The 9,304-nt window shown below is 57.4% G+C and overlaps 1 protein-coding gene across 2 annotated transcripts; it reads right to left on the minus strand.

The window, feature by feature from the left end:
* Nucleotides 1-84: 84 nt before the first annotated feature.
* SLC22A13 (solute carrier family 22 member 13) lies at nucleotides 85-9,018 on the minus strand. 2 transcript variants are annotated; one of them, XM_066245190.1, is made up of 10 exons: nucleotides 8,599-9,018; nucleotides 3,635-3,738; nucleotides 3,285-3,439; nucleotides 2,900-3,068; nucleotides 2,566-2,686; nucleotides 2,385-2,479; nucleotides 1,692-1,906; nucleotides 1,453-1,561; nucleotides 712-927; nucleotides 85-459 (listed from the first exon to the last, which is right to left on the minus strand). In XM_066245190.1, exons 1-10 carry the CDS (start codon nucleotides 8,974-8,976, stop codon nucleotides 366-368), a joined length of 1,656 nt encoding a protein of 551 aa, XP_066101287.1. In that variant the 5' UTR covers nucleotides 8,977-9,018; the 3' UTR covers nucleotides 85-365. The 2 variants fall into 2 exon arrangements, with proteins under 2 accessions (XP_066101287.1, XP_066101289.1); XM_066245192.1 differs by lacking the exon at nucleotides 712-927.
* Between the last annotated feature and the right edge of the window lie 286 nt (nucleotides 9,019-9,304).

Here is a 9,304-nt window from a genome sequence, read left to right on the forward strand (position 1 = left end):
CTGTTTTACACTATAAAAAGAAAGCTTTTGGGAGTGCAGGCGCTTTTGGTAGGCCATCAGCCACCATAAGACCTCCCAATTCCATCCTTTTTATTTCTGTGTTTATTTTCTAATCCTCCACCTGTTCCAGGAAACCTACAAAATTATTTGTCGAGCGGGTTTGCGACAGGGGGGTGTGGCTCAGAGGGGAAGGAAGGGAAGGAGAGGAGAGAGGCCCGTCCCAGAGGCCGCTGGGAGTCCCCGCCACAGGCGGGGCAGTGGGCGCTGGTGGTGGCGCATGTCCCCTTGTGTCGTCTCTGCCCGCAAAGCCGATCTTGTTCCCAGTCCCAGCCCTGGGCCGGGTCCCAGGGCCCCAGGGAATGAAATCAGAAGTATGTGCTGCTCACAAAGGCCACCCCTGGGCCGGGGGTTCCTCTTGAGGCCTCCGTTTCCTTCTGTGAGGACGCTAACTTCACAGGCCTAGGGGGAGCAAAAAGCCACCCTGACTGACCAGAAACTGGTCCCTCACATGACAATGTCCCTTACTGCCCCTTCCCCGCGTAGGGGGACTCTAACCTGTTGCCAGTCAGATGTCTGCGGTTTCCAAACCCAAGCCCCCTACTGGTCTCTAAGTGCCAGTGGCCCAATGGTGAGGTAGAGGCTTGGGCTTCTGAGATAGAGGCCGCAGCCCTGGAGTTAGGGTCTTGGACTGGGGGAAAGCGGGTCGCTCACCGTGCGTGAGGCCCCTGCTCTAGGTCCTCGACGGTGTCCCTCATGGGCTGGCCACGCGTCTCAGGCAGCAGCAGACAGAGCAGGCCTGCCCCAATGGGCAGGCTGCCGTAGATGACCATCGGGATGACCTCGTGGTAGTAGTCCAGCAGCATCACCAGGGGCGTGAGGATGCCAGCCACCCTCGAGAAGATGGCCACCAGCCCCATGCCCGTCTGCCTGGGGGATAGGCCAGGACCACCTGAGCGGGTCGGCCTCCGCTCTAAGCCTGGCGCCTGCTCAGAACTCTTCCCTGGAGGAGCCTAGACCCCTCACGCTGGCCCCACAGGCCTGCGGGCCTCCAGGCTCATGCAGAACCGCCTGGGCTTCCCCTTGCGCACTGAGCTCCCGAGTCCAACCCAGTGCTCTGCTGCTGCCACCCCCAGGCCCCGGACAGCCGGCTGCACATCAGCTCAGCTCTCCAGTTTCAGGTCGGAGGCTGCGCCTCCTGAATACCCCTCCCCTCACCTGACGGCTCCTTTAATGAGCCATTCATTCCTAGCGTTATCCCATTTTCCAGCCCTGACACAGCCAGGGCAAGGCCCACCTCTCTGTCTGTCCTTCCACCAGCCTGGGCACAGCTTGGGGTTTGGACGACGCGCACGGTGGCCCTGGACCCCACCGCAGAGCCAGCCCCGGTAGCTCTCTGTGGAACGGCGGGGAGGGCGGGGGAGCCGAGGAGCCGGGTCGCACTGCGGCCCTTACCGGATGACCGTGGGGAAGAGCTCAGCAGAGTAGACATAGCTGATCGTGAAGCCAGCAGCTGTGGCGAACTTTCCGATGACGGCCAGCACGGTGCTCACTATGGGCAGATCTGGGGAAGGGTGCTCGTCAGCCACACGGAGCGCAGACAGCCCCACCACCGGGGCGCTGCTCCCGGCCACGTCCACCAAAATGCCTCATCCCTTCAGTACCGGAACCCAGGGCAGAGCCAGTCCTGCTACCTGCTGGGACGAAGATGGTGGTGATACACATGAGGCCACCCAGGACCAGAGTCCCCAGCTGGCTCCACCGGCGGCCGAACCACTGCATCATCAAGGTGCTGGAGCAGCGCGCGGGCACCTCGACAATTCCAAAGATCAGCTGCGTCAGGTAGATGTCCACGCCGAAGTCCCCCACCTGGAGGCTCAGGCCAAAGTACCCGAGACTGTCCACAAACCTACAGAGTACCCACAGGTCCCTGTCACTTCTGGGTGATGAGACACCATCACACTCGGAGAGACAGTCTGACTTGGCCAGACGTCACAGCAGGAGGACAGCAGCACAGCCAGGGAGAGCCCCCGTTACTCCTGCAGAGTCCGGCCCAGCCAGAGAGCCGCCATCCCTCCTCCCCCTGCAGCACAGCCAGGGAGAGCCCCCGTTACTCCTACAGAGTCCGGCCCAGCCAGAGAGCCGCCATCCCTCCTCCCCCTGCAGCACAGCCAGGGAGAGCCCCCGTTACTCCTGCAGAGTCCGGCCCAGCCAGAGAGCCGCCATCCCTCCTCCCCCTGCAGCACAGCCAGGGAGAGACCCCGTTACTCCTGCGGAGTCCGGCCCAGCCAGAGAGCCGCCATCCCTCCTCCCCCTGCAGCACAGCCAGGGATGGGGCAGCCCCTGGCTCGGGCCTCAGGGCGGCGCACGGGTTCCCATGCCCTCACCAGACGCAGAAGAGAATCAGGGTCACCTTCCGAAGCTGGGGGTGTCTGAACAGATCCAGGGCATTCCCTGAGGGGCCTGTCTCTTCTGGGACCAGCTGGGAAGAAGATGCCGAGTGAGGGGCCAGCAGAATGGTCTGTGTGGGTCAGATCAGGGGCAGGCGGGGCCCCCTGCTGTAAGTACCTGGCTCAGGAGCTCTGGAGAGAGTTTCCGCCTGTTGACTGAGGCTGCCTTCTGAATCAGTCGCTTAGCCTCCTCCACCCTCCCCCGAGCCAGGAGCCACCGGGCGGATTCTGGCAGAGCCCTGGAGGTCAGAAATGGCTATGACTGCGAGGTATGGGGTCCTGGAGCCTCCTCAGCCCCCCAGGAGCGGTTCCAGTGCACACTGAATCCCTAACAGGCTCCCTCTCCCCGATGAGCCCCCTGAGTGTCCCACGAGGGGAACGGGAGTGCCACACTCCAAGCCCACAGGAGCACAGCTCATCCAGGGCGGCTGCCGTGGGCAGCAGCTCCTCACCAGAGGTAGAAGAAGAGCAGCAAGACGGGCGCAGTACCAGCGATCTGGAAGAGCCTCCAGTTACGGACGCCATAGGCAAGTCCCGCGAGGGCCATCTGCCCGAGAGCGAAGCTGGCCTGACACAGGACCACGGCCTGTGTCCTCCGCGAGGGCCCCACCCACTCTGCAACTGTGAGCACAGGGGCTGAGACCGGGAGGACCCTCCCATCTCACTCCCCCTCTCCCGAGAGACAGGGCTGGGCTTCAGTGCCAGCCCAGGAAGCACAGGTGTGACCACGTTAGGTGTGGGTACCTGACAGGCCCCCTCAGGCAGTCTGGGGAATGAGGCCAGTGCCCAAGACCCCCTCCCCACCTCGTGGCTGAAGACTTAGTGCCAGATACTCACGTAGGGTGACATTGGTCATGGTATATCCAGAGACAGCAATAGCCACAGCAAAGCGCATGACCATGTAGAGATCAAAGCTGGGCACAAAGGCTGTGCTCAAGCCGAAGAGGGCAAAGAGCAGCAGCTGTAGCAGGATGCTGGCTTTGCGACCAATCCTAAAGCAAAGAGGGGACAGGTCCAGGAAGGGGTCTCTGTGGGGAGGACGCAAGGGACACCCAGCGCCGCCCCGGGCTCCCTGTGTGAGGCAGGACCCAGGGCCCTACCCTGGGAGCCCAGGTGAGGGCACCTCCGGCCCCGTGCCAGACGCCTAGAGCATGCTGGGGAAGGGATGAACCGGTCACGGTTCTTACCTGTCAGTGAGGGGCCCGAAGATGACAGCGCCGGCGAGGAGCCCAGCCATGTACACTGACTGCGAGGTCTCCTTCAGGTACCTCCGATCGCAAACGAGGTTGAACTGAGGCAGACATGGGCACATGTGAGTCTAGGGGCAGCTGGGCAAGACCTTCATCACCTAGGCTACCCACCACAGACTCCTCGGGTGAGGCCCTCGGCTCCCACGCTGTGTGCCGCGGTGTCCCGGGGAATCGGAGTGACCTTATGGGGCATGGCATGATATTTAAACAATGAAGGAGAAAAAAACCTAACAATACTTAAATTCACATCAGCATGCTAGCACACGAACTACCAACTCAGGACAGTTGTTTCAACCTGAGGTCACGTGTGTTCCTTTCTGTGATGTCTTATCTACGGGAAGCTGTGTTTCTGGCCGTTGCCGTGAAAAAAAAAAGCAAGCGCAGTGAGAAAATCAATGTGGGTGAGAAAATGAGGGCGGCGGTGTTCAAGGGTTGAGACAATTTGCCGTTCCCAACAGACTCACATCTGTATATATTCAAGAATCTTTGTTTCTTTTAACGGTATTAAATTGTTAGGATACAAATATTTATGCTGTTTTCAGGGTCAAAAATTACATAATATGTAACACAGTTATGTATTTCTTTTGGCCTGGAGATGCCATGGCGAATTTCTGAGGCACTGGGAATGCAGAATTTGGGGGCATCGGACAGAAGACCTCTGACTCTTCCTCACAGCCTGGACACCGCTGGGACCCACCTGGAAGCAAAGTACCCTGAAATTCTCATCGTTCTCAGGCAATCTGATTATTATTATTATTTTATTTTGTGACAGAGACAGAGAGATGAACAGGCAGACTGGAAGGGAGAGAGATGAGAAGCATCAATTTTTTGTTGCAGCTCCTAAGTTCTCAGTGCCTTGACGGGGTGGGGGGGGCGGAGAAGTGGCTACAGCAGACCAAGTGACCCCTTGCTCAAGCCAGGGACCTTGGGTTTAAGCTGGTGACCCTTGCTCAAACCAGATGAGCCCGCGCTCAAACTGGAGACCTCAGGGTCTCGATCCTTGTTCCTCTGTGTCCCAGTCCAACGCCCTATCCACTGCACCATCACCTGGTTAAGTCTCAGACGATCAGATTATTAAGGGACCTCACACACCCCTTGAGGAAGGAGGTTAGGACTGAGGAGGTGAGGTCGCCACCTGGTGGGGGCGGAGTGGAAACGCACCTGGAGAAGTGCAGAGAGAACGCTGACAGCCTGGGAAACCCCTGGGAGAAATATTCCTGTCGACAGAACTCTGTGCACAGGTCTATCTACTGCATGTGCCCACACAGTGAGTCCATGAGATCACCCCTACCCCCACTGGTTCGTGGCCCCCCACGGAGTTCTGTGACCCTGCACGCAGCTCAGCTCCATACACAAATGTTTGTGGGGACCATGACATGTGAGTGGTCCTCCAGAGGTCACAACAATGACTAAGGAATGCCTTTTGAGTGCTTAATCTGTGTTGGGTCCTATGACCAGGGCTTTACATACAATGTCTCATATAATTCTGACAATAATCCTTGACTTATTACTATTCCCCTAAGAAAAGAGAGTTAGGCAGCTAATCCTGAATCCCACGGAAGGATGTCAGTGGTGTTCAGACATCTCTGCTTCCCCTGACGGGGATGAGACTGAGGGAAAGCTAGGAGAATGTTTGCTGCCTGGCTGACTGACTGACTGATCAACTAATCCCTACAGCGAGCCTACGAGCCGATCCCCGTCAGCTACAGAGCCCCCCGGGAGCGAAGCAGGGCACGACTGGACGAAAACGTCTCACCCAACTCTTTCCAGTGTGGTGTTTGTTCAGCAGCCGCAGATTGCCTGTGTAGCTCGATGCTATTTAGAGTAAATAATAAGTAAGAGCCTGCTGCCGCCTCTGCAGCCAGAACTGAGGGACGTGTGTGTCTTCGAGCCTGTTAGCTAATCCATTGGTGTCTTATTTTCCAATGTACAAAACGGCAGTAACAGTATCGCCTGGTGGGATTCAAAGAATGAAATCACCTAACACTCTTTGCACAGCAGCATCCTAGGAAGCTCTTGGTGCATGCTAGTTCAGCTGAGGGTGCACTGCCCCTGTGCTCACGGAACTCACAGCTGGTGACAGATTTCTCAGACACAGGAGCTATAGTGATCTGAAGGCGTGGGTGCCAAGCCACTGGACGACTCCAGTGCTGGCATCCCTGCTCAGTGACCGCCGTTCACGTCCTCCCTGAAGTTCATATACCCCTTATCAAATCATCATTCTAACCCCATGAAGGCTTATCATTCCCACTGTGCAGGATCAAAGACCGTGGCTTGGAGACATGCCAAGATGTATGTACCTAAACTCACGTGGTCGTGTCACGGTGCGGATGCCACTGAGATGAAACGGGCTCCCACTTAGGACTTGTCATCGACCTCCCCCGCCCCAACACCCATGGGGGATGGGATGGTTCTGTCTGGGACCTGCCACGGTGACCCAGAGAATTCTGTCCCCCTTCTTGGAGCTCACCCCATCACATTGCCTCCCCTGTTCCAAAACCTTTCGTGGCTCCCTTTGGTCTCTCGGAGAAAGCCCAAATTCCTCAGCACTGTATCTAAGACCTCTGAGGAGGTGGCCTTTGCCTATGTCCCAACTGCTTTTGTATGTTGGCACTCCTCAGACCCGCCAGGCACGTTCACGCCCCCAGACCCCAGAGCTGGCTGCTCTGTCTGCTTCCCCTTCCCTCCCAGCCCGGCCCATCACTGGTCCCAGGACAGAGCACCCTGTTGTCGCTATTCAGAATTTCACCATTTCTATTACCAAGGACGGGCACCCAGGAAATGTTAGGCAGGTATGATGAGAAGGAGAAATGGACTCCGTCCTTCAAGAACACACAGCCAACAAGGAAAACCTGCTCTTTTCTTCTCGAGTGAGGACTGTCTGTATTTCAGTTTGAATATGAAGATGCTGGCTATAAGAAGGAAACTTGATGTCGGCTCAGAGAGGACCCTCTGTCAGTGTCACTCAGCCCCTCCTCGCAAACAGAAACAGAGGCGGGGATCTCACCCCAGAGTCGCTCTGTTCGGGAACTGAGGTAGGGGTTTCATGTGGTGCAGGGCCCAAAGCACCAATTCGTTACCTCCCTTGGGATTCACAATCCTTGGCAGGATGGGGGTGGGAGGGAGTAGGTCAGAGAAGGGCAAGAAGTCCACGGCCCAGACCCACAGCTGGCACAGTGGAGGATGGTGACTGAGGAGAGACAGAGAGCCCCTAAATCCTCAGGGCTTCCTCACCGAGTCCCACACGCCTGCCCTCGCTGACTCCAGACACACCACGTCCCTGCTGCTTCCCGGGCATGTCGCCTGCTTCTTGCTGCCGCCTCTCCTTTGCTGTCCTGTGGGCCTAGGACTTCCCTCTCTCTCTGTCTTCATTCTTCTGGTCCTGGGGCCCAGCTCACATAGCGGTATCTGCCGTCTCCTCTTCAGGAGGAAGCAACTTCCAGCCTAGCGTCCACCCCGCCCCTCCTCCCTGTATGAGGAGCCCAGATCTCCCTGCCCCTCGGGGAAGGGGGAAGTCTCAGAAAGGGAGCAGGGGGCCCCCGCCTCTGACTGTTCCCTGTACAGTTAATACTTGGGGGCGTTTGGTTGAACAGAATACATGAGCAGTGCTGCCCAGGCTGTGAACGACGGGTAGGTGGCTTCCCGCAATCTGGATGTTTTCCTGGGCTGCTATAAGGGGGGTGGGATTAGGCCAGGCTGGCAGAGCTCATAAGCATTGTAGAGGCAGGCACCCCCCCCCCCCAGCTCTGAGGCCAGTGAAGGCTGGATGCGGAGAGGCCAGGGAGTGGCAGACTGGGCTAGGCTGGCCTAGATCCAGAGGCTGGAGAGCTCACAGGTCCCTTCTCTCCCTGTGGGGTGGAACGCGGTGACAGGACGAAGACAGTAAAACGTATTCCCAGACGGCCAAGGTTCTACAGACTGGTACACCGTCACATATTAAAAGTGAACCGTTTGCTCTCTGTTAAAACATTATCCTCTGAGAGCTTCTAGAAAAGAATAACATCTTTACTCACAAGGGTAAAAAGTAATGTTTAATATCTGGACTCCAGATGGCCTCTCCACAAGGCTTGGGACCTGTCACCATCAAGGCGGGCGCTGCAGGGCCCCTCTCGAGAACGTCCACCGTCCCACTCCTGCAGGGAACGGGGCAGCAGCAGCCGCACCAGTCCCACTCCACGGCTAGCCCATGACCCCACCCTGGCAAAGTCCTGGCCCACTGCGAGCCTCCTCCCACCATCGGGGGTCTAGATGATCTCCAAGGGGTCTGCTCCATCAATAGGAGCCGGCTGGAGGGGGAAATCTCTCTGCTTCTCTGTCTGGGCGCCTCCAAGGGAATGAATGAACAAGAGCAAATGATCAGTGTTCAGCAGGACAAGCCCTAGAGACCAGTGCTAGAGGCGGAGATGGAGAGAGAGAAGCTAAAAGGTAGGCAGGCCAAGTCAAGCGAACAGAAAGGCAGCTGCGTGGACAGGGAAAGAGCACCAGAGAGGGAGAACACAGGGAGGTCGGGAAGGAGGCATCCATGTAGCGCAGCCTGAACGAAACACAGAGGCAAATGGACAGACAGATGACAACATGGAAACGCACCAAGACAGAAAAACAAGAGGGGACAGGAAGGAAGGCAGGAGGAAGGACAAAGAGACAGGCCAAGATGAATGGACAGACAGGCAGAAAGCCCAGGAGAGAAAATGGATAGAGAGGTAGACAGGCCTGGAGGCGGAGGACAAAGAGAAGCAGGATGACTGGCAAGAGGACAAGCAGTTGTAACAACGGTCACAGTCATTTGGGCACAGGGGCACACGAGCAAGACCAAGGCAGTGACCCCAGTGACTGCCAGCGGAGCGTAAGGCAGAGGAACTGACAGACCCCAAACAAGGGGACAGCCCAAAGAGGCAGCCTACCTCATTCTCTAGGGACGGGGGCCTGCCGTCAGGATAGTCCCAGCCCCTGTCACAAGGCTGCGTCTCATTGAAGCGGTGCGCAAGGATGTCCTCCGGGCTGGCGTCGTCAGGGGGCGGCCGGAACATGATGCAGGGCACAGGGTTGCCTGCGTCATCCAGAGGCACAGCCAGGGACAGCCACTCCACATCGCTCAGGTTCAAGGTGTGGTTCTTGATCCAGGACACTGAACAGTAGTGGGTCTCATCCAGGGCCATGAAGACCTGGCCAAACATGTAGAAGGCGCTCAGGAAGTTGGGGACACTCAGCAGCCCCAACAGCTGTAGCTGGAAGCGACCGAAGTCGCCTATTTCAGCCAGGACCTGGGAAAACTGAGCCATGTCTACTGGTCACCACGTCCTCAGCCTAGGACGGCAGAGAGCTCTGACCCTTGGCCCTGTGTTACCTGCTCTCCTTGGCTGTGGTAACAGCTACATTAATGTTTAAACCAGCTCCACCTTCACATCTCGGCTCCCTGTCGAGGAAAGACATGATCAAACAGTCCGCTCTGTCTTGCAGAATTGGCGGGCGTTTAACTGACTATGTGATCAACACTGGCATCACAAGAACGAAGACAACCTCAGGCCCAGCACACAGGACAGAGCTTTACCAAACATTGTAAAGGACACAGCACACCCCCAGCCCCTCCCTCTGCCCCGACAGATTCTA

The sequence above is a fragment of the Saccopteryx bilineata genome, chromosome 10 (assembly GCF_036850765.1).
Source record: "Saccopteryx bilineata isolate mSacBil1 chromosome 10, mSacBil1_pri_phased_curated, whole genome shotgun sequence".
In the NCBI taxonomy this organism is placed as follows: domain Eukaryota; kingdom Metazoa; phylum Chordata; class Mammalia; order Chiroptera; family Emballonuridae; genus Saccopteryx; species Saccopteryx bilineata.

Coding starts and splice junctions, on each gene's coding strand:
- SLC22A13 (XM_066245190.1), bottom strand. CDS start 8,976: ATGGCTCAGTTTTCCCAGGTCCTGGCTGAAATAGGCGACTTCGGTCGC. Junction 3,440..3,634: donor TTCGGGCCCCTCACTGACAG/GTAAGAACCGTG, acceptor TCTTTGCTTTAG/GATTGGTCGCAAAGCCAGCA. Junction 3,069..3,284: donor CATGACCAATGTCACCCTAC/GTGAGTATCTGG, acceptor CTGTGCTCACAG/TTGCAGAGTGGGTGGGGCCC.